The sequence below is a fragment of the Equus caballus genome, chromosome 29 (genome assembly GCF_041296265.1).
Source record: "Equus caballus isolate H_3958 breed thoroughbred chromosome 29, TB-T2T, whole genome shotgun sequence".
Lineage (NCBI taxonomy): Eukaryota > Metazoa > Chordata > Mammalia > Perissodactyla > Equidae > Equus > Equus caballus.
The window spans coordinates 39818599-39843032 of NC_091712.1; the positions used below are offsets into that span (position 1 = coordinate 39818599).

Genomic DNA, 24434 nt, shown 5'->3' on the forward strand with positions numbered 1-24434 from the left:
GAAATGATTAGAAATCTTGTTTTCTGATTTTTCAGACCACAACCATCAGTGTTATCTATACTTTCGACTTTAAATTTCCTAAGTTAGAAAACTGAGATACCTAAATGAAAATCTGAAGTTAATCAGGATGCTTTGCTATTACCTTTACTATCATAACCAGAAAGTGGCCAGATGTTTAGCTGTCTTCAATCCAATTGCTATTTCTGATTATACTGCATTCTAAATGGTTTTAATAAGATTCATAAAACTTGACGTAACTGATTCTTTCTCTTACTCATCAATGAATTTCAAAGGTTTAAGTATTTATGATTTTCTAAAACTTTTGTGAGGCTTGCTGTTACCTCCTTTGCCATACCAACATATTCTGGCAAATGTCCCCAAATATCCACAGGCAAGAAACCTTTAAGGGTGATTATGTGTGTGCTTGTTTTAATTGTATAATTCATTTATACAGAGAAATCACTCGGATTGATCTATTTACAGTCTTTTCCAATTTTCATTTCCACTGGCCAAATATAGTTCACAGAAGAGTCAATGTTTACGGAACTGATCACCACTATAAATCTGCCACGACACAGGGATTGTTGTCCTCCCTTAGAGACATGATCTCATTCGGACAGGAACATTTTACAGGAAAAGATTCATCAGTCTTTTTCTCTCTTAAGAATAAATCCACCACAATTGATCTAATATGGTCAAATTTTCAATACATTTCATTGTTTCTTTTCAAACCCATTATTCGCAGGTTATTATAAACCAAGGCAAATAAAGCTCACATCCCCCAACCTTCTACAACTTACTACACGCCCTCAGGTTTAGCTCTTGCTATCTCTTTCACGTTCTGGCACAGCCAGACATTTTTACTTTAAGACAAACCTACTCTCTTGTTCCCTCTTTTTTTCTTTTACTTACTACCAGTCAATTGCCTTCCCTTTTGCTTTTCAGACAACACTAAAACTGTCAACAAAATCCTTAAGGTGGTTTTCTTGCAGTAGTCCAGAACATACTGAGTCATTTCATGTGTGTTCACCACCCTGAAATGCTACACGTTAAAAATTGTAATTTTCTTAATTGGCTCAAAAACAGTATGGCTTGGTTTCACTTGGTAAAGTTAATATGATCAAAAAAATTTTATATATATACACACACACACACACATACACACACATTTTTAATCAAGAAAGAAAAATACTTTAAAGACATGCCAATTTGAAAAGGCATCAAAGTAAAAAAATAAAAGCAAATACTAAAAACTACTTTACAATAAAAAACTTAAATATTGGCCGGTTAAATGAATGAAAAAATGAGGAATGTGCAGTGAAAAAAAAACTAATATAAAGCATTCCAGTTGATAAAATGGAAAACCTATTAAGTTTTATGGTTCGTTTTCCAAGGAAGGTCTGTTTCAATGTAAATTCCGAAATATTACAAACACATATTCCATGTAGATTTTAGGTGCCAATGTTAAAATTTCAAATTCTGCATGCAAAGTTTATCAAATAAAGTCTGGTAAAATCCCAGTATCTGCAACATTTTAAGTTTTGGCAAAAACTGTATCACTACTGGTTGATACTGGAAAGTCATGATGAATTTGAATGAGGAGAAATTTCATAAATATTTCATTTGATTAAAAATACCAGGTTTGCATGTTCTAAATAATCTGAGGAAATACCTAAAAAAAAAGGATTTTAACAATAATCTGTATATATATCTTTAGCTGCCATTAAAAAAAAAAAGGAACAACCCAAACCAACTAAAAACATAGCAAATGTTAAGACTACTATTAAGCAACCCTGCAATGCCCCATGCTCACATAGCAAGAAACAACAAACTGTACACATTTATAAATAAGCAGTCTCTCCACCAGCGAACACAGAGCTTCCTTTACACCAGAGTCTCTTTCCGTTTGCCACTCAGCTGGGCTTTGTCCCTTGCTTTACGGAAGCTGGACTGTGTTCGGGGTGCTTTTACACTCTTAATGTCATCTGCTGTGTGTACTGGGGAGCCACATTCTGAAGCATCTCCATCAACTTCGACCTGAGTCACACTAGATGCTGTGGACACCCTTCTCTGGGCTCTGACGTTCCCGGCTGAGGGGTTGTTCTCTGTGTACTCCTCGTGGAGCTCTGGCAGACCCTGCAGCTCGGAGGGACTGGCGGCCTGCTGGAAGGGGGCAATGGCGGTTCGAATACAATTGAACCACTGCTGCTTGTGGAACACATCATTGGCTTGCAGAGTGTGAGACTGGCCTGGAGAGGGGTCTTGGAAGCGAACTCTAAAGATATTTTTAGCTAGAAAAATAAAAATGGAAAAGAAGGAAATCAGACGTAAGAAAAAAGTTTATTCTACATAAAGTGGTCATAGAATCTTAGGACGGGGGCTGGTATTTACGCAATGTGCATTCTGTTAGGTCGATACATTAAATGAAGGCTACACGTTACTTATTAGACACACCTGCTGGTGTTACAGCAGTGAACCACCTGACAACTTAATGGGCATAACAGGTAGAGGACAACGGAACCCATTTCATTCATCTTTTATGTAGGGACAGAATTCTTAAAGATCAAAACAAAAATCATTTAGGTTCTGAGTTCACGTTTACTTAAACTATTTTAAAGCTTGTAGTTTTACCTTTATCTGAGTTGCTGAAAGCCCCTCGAAAGGACCCTCCCATTCTCACATCTCCATCCTGCAGGTCTTCTAAGACCAGCTCTTGGACTGGGATTGGTTGGCGGTAAACTTGGTAAGAGTGACGCTCATTTCGTGTAACAGGCCGAGTCAAAACCAAGATGTCTTGAAACAGGAAAATGTAAAGTTTCTGGAGAAACAGGAAACAAATCCTTCCTAAATATGAAACTTTGTAATTTTAAGTGATTCAAATCCATTGTTTAAATAGCTTGATTTGACATTAATTTCATCAAATTTATTTACTAAGGTCCCCCTTACAAATGACCCCATAAAGATGTGATTTCAAGGCTGTGCGTGCTATACTTGGAGAGCTTTTCTAATTTCAGACCATATAACACTTTTTTTATGGGTGTGTAACATTAGATTAAGCAGTAGCTGAGTAAACGCTAAGCACCACAAAGACCTGACTATCAGTAGTAACATGAACGGAAACACCAGTATTGTATACCACAGTTTCCTAACAAAGCAAGGATTAAAAAATGCAAGCTGGTAAAAATGTTAATGATGCTATTTTGTCCCACACAAATTTAAGCTTTTAAAGAATAATTAGGCCTCATGATAGAAATCAGATTTCAGCTTTTTCCAAAAAAACCCTCAACTTATAAACTGGGCTTCTGAAAAGCACATAATGAAACAAAAATACCATTCCATGATTATACTTAGTTCTAGCCAGTACTTTTGTGATTAAGATTTTAAAAATAGGTTTGCTTTCATTCAGTCCGCTGCAGAAATTTGTTCAGTAGTGCTAAAAACTACTTCCATCACTATAAAGTTAACTCTTCAAACTTTCTAAAGGATATGCTGTTTTATTAAACATTATGGAACTAACAATTTATTTAGAAAGGAATCTCTAGCTAAATAAGTTGATTTATGCTTCAAAACTAAGAAAGAAAGTATTACTGATTCTCCACTGAGACATTTAAGTCCTTCTGTAACAACAGCAACCAAATGTTTGCTTTATCAAAGCTGCTAACATAAAAAGAAAACCAGTAACCTTCCTTCATTATGTGATGAATTTATTTTACAAATCTGCTTCATAATTTATGTGGAAAAATTTAAACAGGATGGGAAGGGGAAAGTAAAAGCTCACTTCACATCAGTATCCAAATAAACATACTTACATGTCCATTTTTATTCTTCAGTTCCCCGTGGCAAAGCAGCACCTTGCTTGCTTCAATTCTAGGATCCTTCTGCTTTTCATCCAGATACTCCAGTTTGTCAATGTAATACTGGCATTCTGATTCGCCTTTCTTCAAGTTGATATCAGAAAGAACTCCTTGTATTATCAGTATCTAAAAATTATCAAAAAATTGATAGAGCATTTTCAGCAGATTAACTTATCCTGTTTCGTACAGGGCTAAAACTTCACATTAAAATGATAGAATTTTAAAGCTTGAAGGGACTCTAGAATCAGTTAATTCAGTTAGTCCCTTCGTTTCACAGAAGAAGAAACAGCCTCAGCCAAATTGAGAGATTTTCCCAAAGTCACACTTCTAGCTAGCGGAAGTGATCAGATTAGAATCGAGCCTTTTGATTAAAATATAAATATAAAATGCGTTACATCTCTGTATTGCTTAGCGCACAGTGCACTAACGTATGGGGAACTTAAAATGACAACAGAACACTTCACTATGCAGATTCAATAGGCATAAGATTTGAGAGTATGACTGTATACCTTCTACGGCAAGCTAATAGATAAACTTGAAAAACGTAAGAATCATTTATTGGACTACTTACAGCTTCCTCCAGAAGCTGAACATCAGGGTGGTCTTTTGGAGTATGTCTAAGAATTTCTTTCAACAGTAAAGGGTATTTGACTAGGCGACTTCGAGGAATATCCAGGAAGCTCCAAAGATCTAGTTTTCGACTGAAGGGAGACTCCAGACACCGCTGGAGGAAGTCTTGGACTCTTGGATCCTGTTTCTTTTGATCGAGAAGAGCTTTGGCTGCCAGCTGGTTACTACAGTAGCCTTTGTAGGCATTCAAGCCTGGCAACTGGAGAGTCATAAGAGAAAACAAAGTACAATAAGGTCCTCTTACAATTGAGTCCATTAGTAAGCCCATGATCTCAAAAATAAAACATACAGCTATTCTTGAACATTTTAACAAGGTGCGGAAATTTTCCTGCAGGTGATAATGGGAGTAGGAGAGTATTCTGGGCCAACATCAGGATGCCCTTTTCCAATTTCCCCAATTCAGCCAAAGATTCATAACTTCCACTTCCCCCAAGCTCAGTCAGATGCTAGTCTTCTGTATTGCCAGGACCCCCGAGCATTTCTCTATCATGGTCACCACCGACCTTGAGACTGTTTATTTACTAGACTATTCTCTCACTAGATTATAAATGTAGAGACTGTCTTTCATCAGTGAATCCCTGAGTGATCCCTCCTAGAACAGTGCCTCGCATCTGGCAGGCACTCAAATGTTAACTGAAAGAGTGAAACAGACAATTAATGGAATATAATATGAGAAGGCTGTCTAGGGAGGAACATATTTTTATAACAAATAAAACTGTATCATTCATGAAGTATTTTTTAAAACAGCCTGTAACTTCTTATAGCTATGTAAATTTAATGCCCTGGTTATTTGTTTTTAGAATCCAGTTACTGGATCAAATGGATATGATATTCATCACAAATGACAAGTGTGGCATATCTGTAAGAAACTGTCTGGAGTAAACAACCCGCTACATACCCAGCTCACAAGGATGTGACCAATATGCTCCACTGTTCCACCAGGCTTAGTTGCTTCTCCTATTCTTGCCAACAAATCTGAAGTGTGAAAAAGCAGAAATACCAATAATAGGTTTATTTAAAAAATAATTCAGCACTAAATTAGAAGTTTAGATTTAAAATTACTTGTGTTACTGCTGTTCAGATACTAATGAAAATTATGTAGCATATCTTACCTTCATGCAGAGGTATGTAAGCATCCAAATCACCAAATATATGTGTGAGTTCCTCCTCTGACATAATAGACAACTTTAACATGGGGTCATGGTAGGCCTGTCAGAGAGGGAGAAATGTGTCACACAAAGAGATCAAGCAAATAAAACATGATGACGGATCTTTGAATGCAAGCATGACTAACTACATAAAAGCTATAGTGGGTTCTATTTGTGACACATAAAGGAAATTAAAGCAATGTTAATCCCCAAATAGACTCTCTTACTGATATTCATATTTGAAGAGATGTCTCTAATAAACCTAATCTAAAAAAAGGATTCGCCAATAGATATCTTCTACTTTTCTACTTCTAAAGGTAAGAAAACTATCCTTTAGGATTTGTAAAATATAATTTTTAAAAACTAGAATATATGATAAAAAGTTATTTACTGACCTTTCTTGCAAGCTTGAGATCCTCGATTAAATCCTGTTCACCTCGGGACATTTCATATATTGCCTAAAAGAAATTCAGCAAACATCATTGGCCATTTCTTCCTTTGAGAAAAGAAAATTATATACAACTGATATTTACCATCACTTATGTTCTAAATGGCACTTTTTTAAAGTGACTCAATCTGAAAATTATAATTCAGAATGGAATCTCAAATAAAAGGTTGCCGTATGTTTTATAATTTTACCCCATTTGAGTTGTTAAATTTGATGATTACCACCTATCACAAAGTGTTGCTCAGCATGCGTTATGAATTAATGCTCAAATACAAAAACGCAAGTTGATTTTGACATAGCCATTAGTTTGCTATTCTTCTGGTAAAACATACGTTTAAAAAAGGGGACTACTTTTTTTTTAATATAAGCTAATAAATACGGTCTTGCTATTGAATGCCAGCATACCTCCTGACGTTTGATTTCTTTGGTAGTTAAAGACTCCTTCATACTGACGTCTAACATCTCTGACCACAGTACACTACTTCTCCTTTTGGCAGGCGTTGGGATTGTTGATCTGCTCGATGACTTCTGGGCAGAAGCTGGGGATCTGTTGTCACCACGAAGGGTAAATGACTTAAAAGAAAAAGCAAAGAGGTGAATAAAAGAGAAAAGATTTGGAGGCTACAGTAATTATTCTCTTTTTTTCCTTAAAAATATTAGAAAGACAAATTAAGAACAAAGTTCTGAGGATTTCTCAATGCATTAAACAATCATTTATCCAAGCTTCAATCTATCATTCTAAAATATTTATTAGGGTTGGCCCAGTGGCATAGTGGTTAAGTTCATGTGCTCTGCTTCAGCGGCCCAGGGTTTGTGGGTTTGGATCCTGGGCATGGCCCTACACACTGCTCATCAAGCCATCCTGTGGCAGTGTCCCACATACAAAATAGAGGAAGACTGGCACAGATGTTAGCTCAGCAACAATCTTCCTCAAGCAAAAAGAGGAAGATTGGCAACAGGATGTTAGCTCAGGGCCAATTTTTCTCACACACACAGAGTATATACATATTTATCAGCCAAAATTACTTTTTGGGAATAAAAACTATCCAAGACCATGCTTTGATATAAGATGGAAACTAACATAATGAGGCTATATAAATATTATTCTGGTAACAGTATTTCTTACCAGCATATTCCAAAAGGGAAAGTTATGTTTAAGTATAATAGCACAAACCTGTTTCAACTCAAAGAAAAATACAAATTTTAGGTTTCTATAAAAAACCCCCCGGGGCTGGCCCTGTGGCCGAGTGGTTAAGTTTGCATGCTCCGCTTTGGTGTCCCAGGGTTTTGCTGGTTTGGTCCTGGGGGCGGACATGGCACTGCTCGTCAGGCCATGCTGAGGCGGCGTCCCACATGCCACATCTAGAAGGACCCACAACTAAAAAAAATATACAACTGTGTACTGGGGTGCTTTGGGGAGAAAAGGGAAAAATAAAATCTTTAGGGGAAAAAAAAAAACCCTCACTACATTCCCTCCGACCCCCCTTACCTGTATTGTTTGACCAAAGCGTCTGACTGCTCCATTTCTTACAGGAGAGATTAAATTTGCTAAGGATGTGACCCGAGCTAGAGGTCGAACTCTTTTATTGCTTGGCTCCTATAAAAACAAAAACAGGTTATACTAAATGTGTGTTTAGGTGTAATAATTTCAAACAAGTTTGGACAAAGTTGAGCCCTCTCAAAAACCAATATTTGTACATTATGAAATACAGAAACATGGAACTCTGAAAATGAATGTTGTTCTTCATTGTTAAAACACTAAGAACACTGCTGAGTTGCAGTAATTTATTAAAAAATAAATGGTATAGAAAAGACCAGTTGAATAGCTGAATAGCACTCTGAGAATATAACAAATATTATCATTAAACAGAAGAAAAACTAAAATTAAAACAAAGAAATTAGATTCTAAAATCCTATAGAACTTTTAAGTTTAATATAGAGAGTAACTTTAAAAAAATTATTATTATGAAAAATTTCAAACATACACAAAAGTGGAGAATAGCATAATGGATTCTATGTCCTTATGTCACTCAGCTTCAATAGGTTTTGGTGTAACAATCTGTTTCATCTCTGCCCCAACTGGAATATTTTAAAGCAAATCCCAGACATTATATCATTTCATTCTTAAATACTTTAGTTAGAGAAGTGCTTTTAAAGAACATGTTTGACACTGGAATGGATTAACTTTTAAGGCAGTGAGGTCCCTGTCAGGTGAGGTGTTCAAGCAGAGGCAAGACAATGGTTAAAAGAGCACTCAGGCTCTGGAATCAGACTGACTGGGCCCAAATCCTGGTTCTAGCACTTGCTAGGGAACACCTGGGGTCTCAGTTTCCTCATCTGTAAAATGGGATTAATATTAGAATGTCTCTATAAAGTTGTTAGGAAGATTAAGATATGTTTAAAAGGCTCAGAACAGTGCTGGGAACATATTAAGTTTTAGCTATTACTAACATTCTTTCTTAGGAATATTCCCACTTTACATAAATATTTGTATTTATAAATAATTGGATCCTCTCTCATACATTTAATGTATTAACTTAAAGGAAAAATATATATAAATTTAGAAGAAATAGTTATTACTCTACACATATTGTTTTTAAAATAACAGTACAGCAAACATATCAATCATTCAAGGATCTTGAAACTTCAAAAATTGCATTATTCAAATTTTATTGCTAGGAAAATGGAGGCATACCATTAGGTGACTCATACAGCTATTGAAATAAAGAAGGCTAGATCACAAACCAGGCCTATCCCTTATAATGTCCATGGAGTATAACTGTTGGTTTGTATTTAGTGCCTTTGATAATTGTAGCATACTTGATAAAATAATTTTGCTAAGAATTCAGAAGGACATATAATTAAAAATTATACTAAAATTACCACTTAAAAATAAAAATTATTTTAAAGTGACAGATGAAACATTTTTTCTAAAAATCCTTTGATATGACTAAAGTTATATAAACAAGGGGTGAGGAAATTGAATAAAAATAATCCCCTTAGAATAATTTAAGAATATAGCGACAGAAAGAGTTAAAATTCTCTGGAAAGAAACTTAAATGATTCAAATAGCCAAAGAAGCAACAAGACGCCTTCGTGCCCTAAAGGTCTACATACATGTCAGAAAGGAGCGTGACCCACTAAGCAGACTTCAGATGGCCAAGGAGAATTCAGGCCTTTGAAAGCCTTAAGAGGTGGAGTTGTAGATCAACCCTCCCCTGCCAAAATAATTAACTCCAAAGTCAAACTTTGAATATAAAGCCACTAATGTGAAAATGTTAAGTGAACTGAAAAAGAAACCTTCAAGATATGTAGTTAAATGACACACTGTGTGGTCAAGGACATGTGTGAATGCCTCTACAATATACATCTGTGCAAGACTGAAGTGACACATGCATGGCAGAAGGTCCAGCATAAGGCATTCCTTTCTATTTAGCAAAGACAGCACAAAGAGTCTTCTGTTTGAAGAGAGATATAATTACCTCACAAAGTAAGATATGGTAACGTTAACTAGAAACAAAGCAGTTGTCAGAAAATTCTGTTTCACTTTTTGGAAACAGAGGTTAATTCTGCTTCTTTGTTTAAAGCATAACAAACTTGACTTCCTAGTAAATCACAAAATATTTAATTTCAATTTAAAAGTCTTTGGAAAGGTGCTCTTCCCAGTGAATTTGAAAGGAAAGGTTAGTTTAGCTGGGAGGAAAGGAATTTTTGATTCCTATTTTATTACATAATATCAAATTAATAATAAAAAATTCTTGCCTTTGTAGGATCAGTTACAGTACAACTACTAATTTCCTGGTGACTCAAAATTATGTGTTTAAAATTAAAACTACAGAATTTAGATTTAGATAACAAAATGTAAATATATCTAAAACATCTTTAATGTGGATTTTGTTTATGGAGTCTCTTTAGGGTGGCAGGATACATATGTCCCACAGTCTTTTAGAAACCCATCTATAGCCTCACTTCTTCACAAAGAACATGTTAGTCTTAAGAGTTTATCTAATCTAAGATGTCTTGTTAAGAATGCCTCTAGCTCAGTCAGTACAGCACGAGAGTCTTAAAATGTCTTGGTAAGAGAGTATGGTACTAAATCTGGAAATATGGGTGGTGGGGGGAAAGGGAGGGTGGGAGGACAACTTCGTATTTTTCACACATGCTTTTGGGGATTCAATAAAACTTTGCTGCCTTACTAAAAGGATATATGTGAAGAACGCTTGGCAGACGACACAAACTTTTAGCATATATATTCAAAAGTATAAAAAATTTTAATGAATAAAATCACTTAAATGTGATTGAAATGTAAAGGTGTAATATCGAATATGGTTCATCACTAATTTCAGGATACATACACTATTTGAAAAAAATGTCATACAGAAAACCTTTGTGGAAAAGTGATATAGAGTAGGCATTCATGGGTCACGTATAAGTGTGGGACAAAAATTTGTCTCTTAAAATACAGGTTAGGATTTGGTCCACATGAGCTACGACCAAAAGCAGTTTTTCGTTAGAGGTCTAGATGAACCATTTTAGTTATCTTGGTTTGGCTACTAAGAACCTAAAAATGTACACTGTCAGAAACATAGTTCTAAGACAAAATTTTTCGAGAACTGGTATTACACCCATATCTGTCCCTCCACGCACACAGGACACAGGACACAGGTACAGCGTCTGGAGATGAAGGAAGAGAGGGCTAGGCGTCTACCTATCTTAGATAATGGTTTTGTTGCTGTTGTTGCTTATTTCTGTTTTGGAGGGTTATTAAGAGTGTTATGGTGAATACAAGACACTTAAAGAATGGGTACAGATATTCAAATTATGCACTCTCTTCAAAAGACAACCTGAAAATCTATGGGAATAAACAAATACCAACAAGTTTTACATGCTTGAGGAACTTTCCACTGTAGGCAACCTTTCACCAGGGCTAAAGTTCACTTAGATGGGAAAAAACCCCAACACCCTCTAACATAAATTTATGTTGTTTATTTACATTACCTTTTAACCAGACTATCTAGTTTAGCTAGGTAATCACATGTATTATTACAGGGAATCTGCCTTGAGACCAAGTTTTTAATCAATCTCTTTGTTTTACTAATCCACTTGCAGTCAAATTTTATGCCTTAAAATATTCTATAAAGAGAAAATTATTAAGATCAATTTAAAGTCTTTCATTGGGATGTACCCTGCACATAAAAGCAACAACATGGAACAACTCTGTTGTAAACTCTGTTTTTTTTGTAAGAAGTTTTTTCCTACTAATGATGTCACGTAAGAGGATATAATTTAGGACGGTCACTTCTATAGTCAACCAAATCAAGACACTTAAAAAAACAAACCAGTACATGTCTAGGTTTATTCGTTTGGGTTACTGGATAAACAATTTTCTCTATCTGGCAAAAACTTTAAGAAGAATAAAAAGAAAAAGTTATTTATAAAAAGGTAGAACTAAGTTATGATCACATAGTATTTCTTCCTTTTCTACTTAGCAACAGAAACAGTCAAATTTAGTTATTTACTTAAGGCTGTGTTGCTACTACTAAAATCCCGACAACATTCCTGGTGTTTTTAATCTTTGGAATAAAGGTATGCCAGAAACACGGCTAACGCTTGATATCAAGCAAAAAAGACTAGTTCTTGATGGTCCCAAAGAGGATCAGTTTCAGTATTTACACTGACGACCACATGTGACTCGCAACTCAAAGGAAGTGCTTATACATTTTGAGAAAACTGAAACATATGAGCAAAACCCAAAACCAAACAAACATAAAATAAAAACCAAAGCCAAACCACACCAAATGAAAGCATACCTCCTAAAGATGGCAGCTATTTTAACTACCAAAAGGTGTATGTATGATACAAAGCTTTACTGAGGTATACAATAAACTGCACATATCTAAAATATATAATTAGATACATTTTGATATATGTATATAGCCACAAAACCATCACCACAATCAAGATAAGTATATAGTTAATTGAATACAGGAACACTATTTCTATCATGTGATAATATAGTATCTATCATAGAGTATATTTTTTGTATTATGCAGTATAAATACAATACCCATATAGTATTAAATTAACTGTCAAAATTAAATAAAATGGCATAAAAATCACTTATTTTGATAAATGTTCATAAAGACTTTTAAAAATCACAATGACTTCAGACAATTAAGGCAAGGAGGATAGAAGTACCTAAATAATGATTCATTGGTTTAAATATTTTTACGTGTTTTTCTTTCTGAAGAAACAAACTTGCAAACAATGGACTTAGATGTGGAAAGAAAGATAAAAATGAGCACTAGGTCAGAGAGTACTTTAGCTGCAACGTGTTCACCAGCATTCACTTACAAGGAAGGGATTCTTATTTTCCTCTTATTCTCTGAGGCAATTCCTAAGACTAGGAAATATAAACGCAAGTTACAAAAAAACAACTGTGTGAAGCATCAGAAACACGACCTATTTAACCAAATTGAGAAGCATATACATTTAAAATCTTTTTCTTTTTGTATAAAAGTTTGTGTACACTCAGGCTATGCTATGTAAAAACCTTATCACAGTTCCTAAACTTATACCATAGTTCCTACACACATTTCAAACTTGCATATAAATCAAAGGCATACATTTTAACATTCAGTAAGATCAAAAGTTGAGTTTAAAATTACACTGTTAATAAATTGTTAAAAATCTGAAAAGTTCCATGGAATTAGAAAACATTCCTTTAGCTTAATTTTCTCTTAAAGTCTTACCTCTTGTTCTCTGAAGGACTGATTATTAACATCTAGGACTCGTATAGTCCTTTTAATAGGTAGAAGACCTCCAATCTCATCATGCGCCACCATGCTTTACCAAGTATCCCTCAAAGTCTTTAGAATTAATCCACATCCGAGTCAGCCCTATAAGGAAGCTCTAAACCAGCACACAAGCTTCTCCTCGGAGCGCTCGGCCACCCTGGGCAGCCATTTGCCCATGCCTCTTCCCTGTGGTGGAGCGGCTTCTACAAGCAGCAGTGAAAAAGCACAGACCTCAAGGCTCTGTGGGAGGGACCAACTGCGGACCCGGCTCTAGTGGGCGGGCACCTAAGGGACACATGACTCCAGTTAACTGACAGCTGGGCACACCTAAGCTTCTCAGTTTTCGCTCTGCAAGAGAAAGCTCTTTATCAAGAGGTTTGGAATTTCTATAGTAAGACAAGAAGGGAAAAGGAAACTGGGTTAAAGTAAGGCTTTTCCTGATTTAAAAGACATTCCCAAAGGGAAACTAATTGCTTATCTAGGTTACCTACTCTAGTACTTAGTTACAGACAGGATACTTTTCCTATAAAGCCCTATTACCTAGAAAGGAACTTAGTATGGACAACGTGACAACTTTAAGTAAAACAGTCGTAATTCAGTGTCAGGTGAGTGTGTATACTAAAGAAAAGCCCAATTATCCAGGGACCTTGCTCTTGTTTCACATCAGTGCAAGAATACTCACAATTGTAAAATCATCTGAGTCTTTACATACTGGTTCCCGTCATTTTTTCTTAAGACTAACAGAGTAAGGACAGGAGGCACACTTCAGGTCACTCTTCCTAAAGTAACCCTCCCAAAGGGCTATGGGTAAAGTATAATTGGGCTACCTCAGATTTTAAAGTTCAGAATTTCTTAGACTTAAATGTAGACATTTTTTCTACATGTTTTAAAAACTTGCTATCTGTGTAATAGATGTTTTATAACAAATACACAAAAGGTGATTTCTGTTCTGAAAGGTCCTTCTCTGTTCTGAATTAAACAATTTTGATGTAGTCCTAATAGGGTCAAAAGACCTACTTAAGAAGTCTTCCATTTTACAGATGAAGAAATGAGGTTCACAGAGGTGAAGTCACCTGCCCAAAGTCATGTACTAGTGACAGTCTCTAAATTTCTAGTCTAAATTCCTTTCTCCTCAATGGAAAAGCACTACTATGTCCTTTCGTTTGGTAGGCCTGCTATGAAGCAGATTTTCTTCTTTAACAGAAAGTACTGTATTCTATTTTGAAAGGTAGGATTTTATCTTAACTGTATACTACTATGAATAATATGATGCTGGTAATTTGCAAAAAAAAGTTTCTATTCTTAGGATTTATTAGGATCAGAGAAATCTACTACATGGAAGGCATTATTCTAGATACTATGGGTGATACAAAAAAACAGGTTTCATATCTGCTGCTAAAGTGCTAATAGACCATTGTGTAAAGGTAGGCCACACAAAGAGATAACTAATACAAGGCAGCTTTTGAAAATTCCAAAATAAGTTGTATAGCTAGTAAATGCTACAGGAGTTTAGGAGGAGAAACCACTTCTGAGATGGGGCTGGGAAAGACGCTAGGGAAGAGGCTGTAAGATGTTATTTCAGTGGTGCCTTGAAGGCCGTGTTATGTTTTCTGTAGGTCTGAGCAAGGAAAAAGTGTGAGCCTTTACGAAAGGAGCATGAGGGAGTAAAGAGTAAACTTGCAGTGTGTAGTCACAGGCTGTGGGTAAAGACAGAGAGGCAGATGGTTTTATTGAGCAGGTAAGAGAGATAATGAATGTTATGTTGTAAGCTGGTGTTTGAGATGATCTGAAAGATGACTGGAAATTTAATGCAAAAATCACAATCAGGTATCAAGAACTTTGCCTAAAGTAAGGACAGTAGGAAAGGAAAAGGACATATTCGAGAGACAAAATATGCAAGAAGTCAAAGATGCCTACGATTTTAAAGCTAGGATGGGTAACTATTAATGCAAATAAAGAAATAAGGAAGAAAAAGCTTTGAAAGAAACTTCTGAGTTTCATTTCAGATATACTGAGTCTGAAGTGGTAGAAGAAAATGCAAATGAAAATACTGAGCTAGTGCTTGGAAATGTTGAACAAGGATTTAGAAGATGCCAGAGGGTAGATTTAGATTGGGGAGTCAGATACACAGAAATCAGAGTTTAAGTTTTGGGAGTGAATGACATGCCTGGGAGAGAAAAAAGAACAGGGCTCCAAGGATCTAACTTAGGAGAAATGCCAAGGAAAAAGAATTTTGCAAAAGGAATAGTCAGAAGGAAAGAAACAAAGCAAGATGCCAAGGGAAGAAAAGGTGTTAAACAGGCAAAAAGGTTAGGAAGGGTAAGAAAAGATTCGTGGATTTAGCGATTACAAGTTTAATGACCTCAAGTGTGCTAATTCAGTGAAATAAAGACAGAAGAGAAATGACAGAGGCTGAAGAGTGAATAGAGCAGAATAAACAGTGGGTACAGATTATTTATAATGACAATCTATAAAAAAACAGTTTACTAAGATTTGTAGCACAGTGTTACTTCTTGCAGGAAGGACCAACACTACCCTTCTGTAAACACCAGTGTGTTTTGTATTCACACTGATGTTAATAATTCATTTTTCTGCTTTGAGATCTTTTAAAAAATAATGGTTGTTGGTTAGTTACATTTCCTCTATCTACCCTTTATTACTCACTCACATCTGGGCAATGTGTGTAGTGTGGTTGGCCTTAAGAGTGGCTAACTATTTGTGGAAGATAGTTCTACAAAGCGTTAAAGGAGAGGCACCTCAGAGACCATGGAATCTAGTTTCCTAATTTTACAGCTAAGAACACTGATCTGCCTAAGCCCTCAGAGATAATAAGAGGCTAGGCTAGAACTCAGCAGTCTGGTTCAGTTACTTTTGTCAGATAAAAAATGGTGCAAGGTCAACAATTTATGGCCACTAGTTTCATAAGGGAATAAAGGACTTATGCCCAGCGAGAGTTAGGAAAGAAGCTGCTAGGGCATTCTCATGGGTCTCTTATCTGACGTCTTTCTCCAAATTATGTTTTTCCATTTAGTTCTGATAGAGTTGTAAAGTCAAGATAATGAGTGGAGGGGAGATCTCTCATTTCTCTCCTTTAGCTGAGGACCCAAGAGGTAAAGGTAGAAGTCTTTATATGTAAAATCAGAAAGTGTACAGGAGCCAAATAAGGTCTAAAGGTGATAGTCACAGCACAAAAATCCTAGCTCACCAACCCTAAAAATCTTAGTTTCATTTTGAATGTTCAGGTTTGTGGTCTAAATATAATTTAGACAACTGTAGATAGCATCTAAAAAGGCAACAATGAAGATGGGGTGTTCAATTAGCACTCTGAGTGATGAGCCTGAGAGACTCTTGAGTCTTAGCAACACTCCATAAAATCAGACAGCTGAAAAGGTCCTTTGAGATCAATAACTCATCCTCGCCAGTTTTCTTAGGAGGAAACTGAAGGACAGCAGTGAAAAGAAAAGAGAAATTTGAGTCCTTATTCTGTGCTAGGAGTTTTATGTATGTAATCTATTTAACTAACTTTAAGAAGTATGTACTATTACCTCCATTTTACAGATGGAGGAAACCAGGACTCAGAACGTTTAAGAAACTTGTCCAAAATTGCATGGTTAATCAATGGCTGGACAGGTTTGAATCTGGGCTGCTCAACTCCTATTACAATATACCTTCCAGGTAAGACAAGACATGTCACACCTTTAGCACATGTTCAGTACATCCTCAGTGCTCAAACAGTGCTAGTTGTCATTCTGTGAGTTGGGAGCAGAGCTAGGTTTAAAAGTCTCCTTAGAGCTTTTAAGATGTTTTAAATTTATAAATTAAAAAACTTAACCGAATTATCTAAAAGTAATAATGTAGCTTTGTAAAAGATATCCAATTTTTGGGGTAAATTATTGGTTTCCAAAGACCAAAGGTGTAGTTATAACCTCTGTTCTTCGGCTTGTATGGAGTCTTCAATGCTTTCTTTCCTAAAACATGAATAAAGTAAAGAGAAAGATAACCTTGCTTCCTTTCTCTATAGAAAAAGGACTGTTAGGCTATTTCCTTTTTTTTCTTTTAATGTGAAATTAGAATTCTGGAATTTAGAAATAAATTAGAGCTGGAGAAAAATTACTTTGGTCTAGATACTATTTGTTTTTATTTACTTTTGTCTGGAACAATAACAAGCAATTGGAAATTAGGCTAGGAAAGCCATATAATGGGTAAAGAGAAAACAAAATTTAAGTTCTCTGCTGCCCTCTACATGGGATATTGTGAAATGCAATCGCTAACCTGCTTTGCTTTTTTCAACTTTGTAAGGACGTTATATAGATGACTACATAAACAACATTTTAACCTGTAGAGAAATATGGATGACAGTAAAATTTGTATCTTCAGCCCTTGTGGAGCGCTGTTTTATATATTAAATTAAACATATATTTAAAAATCATACAAGTGTATGAAAAGATTCCACAGTTCCTAAGAAGTATTTTAAGGACTTTTTCTAAAAAAAGAAAACTATGTTCCACTTTAAAACTCTAGAGTTCAAAATTACAAATAACTTCCATGAATCTCACTAAAATTAGGTTAGTTAAAAACAAAATTTCAAATTTTACTAAAAAAGGAAGCGTTGATTGAAACAGTAACAAAATAGAACTTCTGAGAAACCAGAGTTCTAAAGTATCTAGTAATGAGTTAAAAAGACAACAAAAAAACGGAGTTACAGTTGGACTAGATGAGTATGAAAGAAGTTAGTCATAAAGTTACACGTGGATTTGAGTTTTTAAATATCATTTGGATTAAAACTTGAGTGTCTCAGGGCCAGCCCAGCGAGGTAGTGGTTAAGTTCATGCGCTCTGCGTCAGTGGCCCAGGGTTTGGAGGTTCGGATCCCAGATGCAGACCTAGCACCACTCGTCAAGCTGTGCTGTGGCAGTGTCCCACACGAAAAATAGAGGAAGATTGGCATGGATGTTAGCTTAGGACCAATCTTACACACACACACATACAAATTTGAGTGTCTCCAAGCTTTAGTAAATTTGGTTTGGGAAAAGATCAATTCAGATCAATTAAACACTACTAGAAAGACAGTAAACAGAATAGCTGACAGGCTAAGAAGTTTGGTATTATCAAAACCATGGTTCTTTTTGCAATGACAATACAAATAGCGAATAAAACAGGGTATTGGTGCTGTTAGTGGTGACTTTCAATCTCAAGTACACAGGATAACAAATAATTTCCAGTATAATGTAGGATTACTTATGCTTATGTAACAGGAAGTTGATTGGGATTTTTCCCGGCAACTCGGCTAAGGCCAAAACCTGAAGACAAACGATACAGTGCCTTGTGCCCAGCCTATTTTCTCAGCCCACTTTTTACTTCAGTCATTGCTGCAGTAGCCAGCTCCAGGACAGCACCTTGCCTCAGGTGCACCGTGTCTCTCTTGCTTTTCACCCTGGGCTTCTTGGATGCTAGAGTGTGGGATTTACATGTAGGTAGTGAGGGAATAATACCCTACAGGGCAATGGCTGACTAATGGAGCACAGGAGCCGGTGGATAAAAGTTCCCTCTTCAGTCCCTTGAGAAGACAATTCAGCAGTGTATTTTACACAGCTCTTCAGAAGGTCCCAGTGAGATCAAGACTCCGTTGCTCACAGTGACCAGCCTAATTACAGACACTTGCATTACTGCCTCCTTCTATTTTGCTTCCCTATTCCTGTTTCCTGGGACCAAACCTCAAAATAGACTACCTGTCAATAAGCTCATGTTTCAGGCTCTGATTTCTGGAGGGAACCTGGGCTAAGACATTGACACTGAGACTGGCCCTGGAGATTAGATACACAGGATGAGATTCTGGGAGTGGGTCACTCATTGGTAAAATGGTGATAAGGACTATAGGTATGTATTGGATAAAGATGGAGCAGTGGCAATGGTGGCAAATGAGCAACATAGGAGGCAATGGTAACTGTAAGGATAGTAGAGTTGGCTGGCTTTTGTTAATTGCCTTAAAAGCCTTGACAAAGCAGCAGGAAACCTTTATAATGTTCTTAGAGTCATTATGACGGGAAGGGCCAAGTGGCAGCCCCTGAAATTTCACCTCCTACACTTGAGCCAAAATAAGAAATAGAAGCAAGATTGTACACCAAGAAAAAATACAGAGATAACCATCAAAGTTACAGCAGGGAGAAGTGGAAGTCTCGACCATATCTCCATTCAAATAATCTGTCTGCTTCCTACCATGAGATGGACTGTGATGGGTAACAGTGGACTATTGTAAACTTAACTCAAGTGGTAGCTTTAAATCTCAGCTGTTGTGCAAGATGTAGAATCTTTACTGGAATAGATCGACACATCCTCTAGCATTTGGTATATGGCTACTGATCTGGCTCTTGTGTTCTTTTCAATTCCCATTAGTAAGGGGGATCAAAAGTAGTTAGCTTTTACATGGAAAGGACAGCAGTCTGTATTTCATGTCCTGAGGCTGTTAACTTTTCTGATCTCTTTCACAGAGAATCCACAAGGACCTCGATATCCACAGAATATTATGCTAGTCCAGTATACTGATGACATTATACTAACAGGACCTGGTGAACGGGAAATGGCAAGATGCTGGACACCCCAGGAAGTCAAATGCGTGCCATGAAAATTCAGGGGCTGCCGTAGTAGAAAAGTTCTAATAGGTCGAACGGTCTGAGGCTTTCTGGGATCTCCCCTCCAAGGTAAAGGACAAGTTGTTGCACCTTGCATCCACTAGCACTAAGGAAGTGGCACGGCACTATGTAGGACTCTTTACCTGTTGAAGGGAGCATATGTTGCACTTGCAAATTCTGCTCTGACTCACTAATGGAATAATCTGAAATGCTCATAGTTTTGAGTGGGATTCAGAGCCAGAGAAGTCTCTGCAGCAGTTTCAGGCTGTGGTGCAAGCTGCGCTGCTGCTCAGGCCATGTGACCCAACATACCTGATCCAGCTTGAGGTATCTATGCACAAGGATGCTGCATGATGTCTCTGGTAAGGCCAGGAAGAGAACTGCAATGAAGATTCCTAGGGTTATGAAGCCAGGCTACATCTTTCATGGCAGGAGACTACTTGCTGTTTGAACAGCAGCTCCTGGTGTGCTAGTGGCCCTAGTAAAGACTGAGGACCTGCTCACAGGACACCATGTGACTAATGCAAGCAGAGCTGCCCAAATGAACAAGGTCAGGTCTATGGAGTTATAAGGTTAGGCAGGTATAGTGGCAATCTATTATATGACAGAAATAGTCTATCTGGAATCAGGCCTGAGCAAGACCAAAGGGCATAAGTAAATTACACATGAACAGATGTCCCAGAATGCCACTTACCCAGTATATTACACTGATATTTCCCCTTCAGTTCTTCATTTGGTGATTGAGGTAGACATGGTTCTAGATAACCAATTGATAGAGGAGAAAAACTTGGTCCTAGTTCCTGGGTGGATTAGCTTCATCTGTTGTTATGAGCACTACTATGGACCACTACTGCACTGCAATCATTTAGGGATAATTCTGAAGGACAGTGGTAACGGGAAACACTTCTAATGGGCAGAGCTGTAAGCAGTACACTTGGTTGTCACTTTGTATGGAGGGAGAAAGGGCCTGAAGTACAGATATATATAGGCTTCTGAGATGTGGTGAATGACTTGGCTGACTGGCCAAGGGGCTGGAAGAAGCAAGATTGGAAATGTTGAGACATCAAATTTTGGAAAAGAGGTATATAGATGAACCTATGGAGTGTGCACAAAGTGGGAGGATCTTTGTCTTGTGTTAATGCTTATCAAGAGTACAAAGCTACTGGTGTCTTAGAGTCACTAACTAAACAGAATGATTTATCCTGTGCCTATCAGCACATCTCTCTCCTGGACCATTCCAGTGCTTATGCAATAGGCCCGGGGAAAGAATAGCTATGATGGTAGGTATGGAGGTTATGTTTGGGTCCACCAGCAGGGCTCTCTCTTACCAAGGCTGATCTAGCCATTGCTACTGATGAATACCCAACCTGCCAGCAGTTAAGAAATGATGCTGAAGCCTGGACACATAGACTTGAGTAGACCCGGTGGCTAGGTGATTACCTCAGACCCCCTGCTTCTACAGTGGGCAGTGATTCATCCTTGCTGGAACAGACATCTCACCTGGATATTGAATTTCCTTCTCTATCTTCAGGGTCTCTGGTAGCACCATCATGTGATGGGCTTGTATAGTGCCTGCTTTACTTGCCTGACATCCCCCACAACCTTGCCTCAGTCTTAGGGACCCATTTTATAACAAAGGAGTTACAACAATGGAAAGATAATCACTTGGTCTACTGGTTCTTCCATACACTCCCTTATCCAGAAGCAGATAGCTTGACGGAATGATAGATTTGTTTATTTAAGGTTTAGCTATTGGACCAGCTCAGGGACAAAATTCTGAAGGGTTGGAGCACTGTCCTTCAGAATGCAATACACATGAAACAGCCTATATATGGTGCTATGTTCTCAACAGCTATAACTCTTGGTACCAGGAATCAAGGGGTGGAAGCAGAATTGGTCCTTCTCATCATGATTCCCAGATGTGGTGTTTCCATTGCTATAACCTGGCTCTGTTGCAAAGAGGCAACTGTAGTTATCACAGCTAAACAAAGATAAAGAAACTAAGAGCTCAGATCCCTCAAGGATGAAGGTGGAGCAAGCATCTTAGATCCCATTGAATTGCTGGCCATTGGTGAGGGAAATCTATTATAGAGGTAGAGGAGTGAGATGTTTATCAATTATGGCTTCATGCAGGAGCAGAGATTGTAGCTTGTTTCCTGTATTAAAATGTTTGCAGAGATTGTGGCTGACCACTACCTGAAAGCCTCTGTGCAGACTGGATTTAATGGAGCATAAGAGCACATGCGAATAGTGCAAGGAGTGTACAGTATCAAACATCACTTGTATTCTCCTCCTCACATACCCTCACCTTATCTTTTAATCAGTTGCACTACAAATCACTCATTTTCTGTTCTAGGGCTTCTTTAATGTTTCATGAATGTACAACTTGCAAATACTAGGGAGTATATACGCACCCTATGGGGCAACTCTGAACTCAAAGGGGATGGAAACTGCTCCTCCTTCACCTGTGAGGACATTCTATATGCCTCCTCAGAGGGCCCAACCTGCCAAGTCAACAACACATCCTGGCATTGGTTTTTCCTTCTTCCTTGTTTCCTTCTCCTCAGTCCTCTATTTCCTCAAATAAACTACCTGCATGCAAGCCTTGCCTCAGGTTCTACCTTCTGGGGGAAACCTAGGCTAAGGCATCCACATGTTTAATTCAAAGGAGTCTTTAGCAAGTGGCACCAGCTGAGAGTAAGAGAAATCTATTATGGGTGGTAGAGGAGTAAGATAAAGTGTTTTAATTATGGCTTCCCTATAGGATTTACTCATAAGAGCCTGATCAGGGAATGAACCATTCATACCTGCTATAGACATCTCCACTTCATCCCTCCAAGCAAAAGAGGAAAAGGCAGAGAAATAAAGTTGGTGTTTGGCGGCCTGTGGTTTTCATGGAAAGAGGGCCCAGGTGGCACTGACCTCACATGAGTTTCTGATTGTACAAGGAATAGAGAAAAGATTGGGGATATGATCTTGCTGGGATAGTTGTACCAGTGTAGGCAAAGAGTAGGATGTACTGGAAGGGTACATGGTAGGCTACCTGCTAGAGGTCATTCAAAAGACGTAGCTAAATCTTACAAGAGACTACCAATACCTAGGGGAGTTTCAGAGAAATGGATTCCTCATTAGCAGGGTAAGATGGAGTCATCACTCATTCTCATTGATCCTAGAGAGGACAAGTTAGAACAGAAGTTACAGCCAACAATGAAAAGGATTGTAATCTCATCCAATAAGGTAAAGAGACTCTATTCTAGTTTTATTCCTTTCTTCCCAGCTAACATGCTGGAGGAGCCTGGGTCTCAAGGATGTGGGAAGAAGAGGTATGCAAAGAGTAGAATACATATCTTCCCTACAAATTTCTAGAGTCCCAGGCAGATGTAATCTATGTCCCCACTAGAATGTAAGCTCCATGAGGGCAAAGACTTTCTTTTGTTCTCGGTGTCTGGCACATAGCAGGAACTCAGTGATACAGGATTGAATGAATGAAGGAATGAATGAAGACCAAATGTACTAAGGAGTGGAGAAGAAGAGCGATAAATCAAGTTTGACATTAAAATTTTATCATTAAATACAGAAATCAGAGGCTTAGAATGGTTATATAATTTACACAAAGCTACGCAATGAGTAACACACAACTGACAAATCCAAAAGTTAGAGTTCGTAACCCTGAAGCAATCTTTACTGGCCCTAGCATATGTTCATTTGATTTATGGCTTATTTTATATTAGTTAACAGAAAAAACAGAAGGAAATGTTAAAAGGAACATAATTAGTATCCCCAGAATGGTAATAGAGGATAATATGTTAATGAAAATAAAGACTACTGTAGTAATACAGAACAAAGACCTACAGATCCTGGGGAAAAAACTGTCAAAATAAAAATATCAATGGTTAGGCTAAATAGCAGAACAGACACTTATGAGAAATTGGCAAGCTAGAAGATGAAGTTGAGGAATTCTCTCAGAAAACAGCACAGGAGACTAAAGAGATAGAAAGAATAAAAGAGAGTTAATAAACACATCAAATAATTCCAGATGTTCCAACATCTTCCTAATAGGAGTTCTAGAAGCAAAGACTAGAGACTAAGAGGGTAAAAATAATCTAAAAAACAAGAAAATTTCACAAGGCTAAAATAAATACGAATCTTTAGCTTAAGAAGGTCCAAAGAACATGAAACAGGATGAACAAAAAATCTAACAAAAAACCTCAAACTACGAAAAATATTAGATAAATGATCTCACAAAGAGACAAGACAAACAAAATCTACAACATATATAGTAGACCTATTATTTAAAGAACTCTACTTTTTTCCTGTGTTTAAAAAATTGGGGTGAAATATAGAACATAAAAGTTGCCATTTTAACAGTGCAGTACAGTAAGGTTCAGAGACATTAAGTACATTCACATTGCTGTGCAACCATCACCACCATCCATCTCTAGAACTTCTGTCATCTTTCCAAACTGAAACTTTGTACCCATCAAACAGTAACTCCCTAGTGCCCCTCTCCACAGCACCTGGTAACCATTCTTCTACCTTTCATCTCTATGAATTTGACTATTCTAGGTACCTCATATAAGCAACATCATACATTTATCCTTCTGTGTCCGGCTTATTTCACTTGGCATGTTTGCAAGGTTCATCCACGTTGTAGCATGTATCAGAATTTCTTTCCTTTTTAAGGCTGAATAATATTCCATTGTGTGTATATACCACATCTTGTTTATCATCAGGAAGTTTCTTTCTATTCCTAGGTTTCTTGGGTGGTTTTATTTTTTTAATCATGAAAGGGTGTTGGATTTTGTCTAATGCTTTTTCTGTGTCAATTGAGATGATCATATGGTTTTCCCCCCTTATTTCTGTTAATATGGTGTTATTAAATTGACTGATTTTCATTTGTTGAACCATCCTTACATTCCAGGAATAAAC

At 37.2% G+C, this 24434-nt stretch overlaps 1 protein-coding gene across 2 annotated transcripts in view; it reads right to left on the reverse strand.

The window, feature by feature from the left end:
- Positions 1-401: 401 nt before the first annotated feature.
- The window catches only part of NET1 (neuroepithelial cell transforming 1), a 61620-nt gene continuing 37587 nt past the window's right edge, over positions 402-24434 (reverse strand). The window contains exons 1-10 of one of the 2 annotated variants that reach the window (XM_001500107.7): positions 12833-13227; positions 7570-7677; positions 6486-6653; positions 6028-6090; positions 5597-5693; positions 5383-5459; positions 4426-4683; positions 3810-3980; positions 2632-2818; positions 402-2291 (exon numbers count right to left, since the gene is read on the reverse strand). In XM_001500107.7, coding sequence (XP_001500157.2) covers positions 1885-2291; positions 2632-2818; positions 3810-3980; positions 4426-4683; positions 5383-5459; positions 5597-5693; positions 6028-6090; positions 6486-6653; positions 7570-7677; positions 12833-12925 — 1629 coding nt within the window. In that variant the 5' untranslated portion in view covers positions 12926-13227 and the 3' untranslated portion in view covers positions 402-1884. Of the gene's footprint in view, positions 2292-2631; positions 2819-3809; positions 3981-4425; positions 4684-5382; positions 5460-5596; positions 5694-6027; positions 6091-6485; positions 6654-7569; positions 7678-12832; positions 13228-24434 lie in introns of those variants that run through there. The other variant, XM_023632265.2, reaches the window with a different exon arrangement.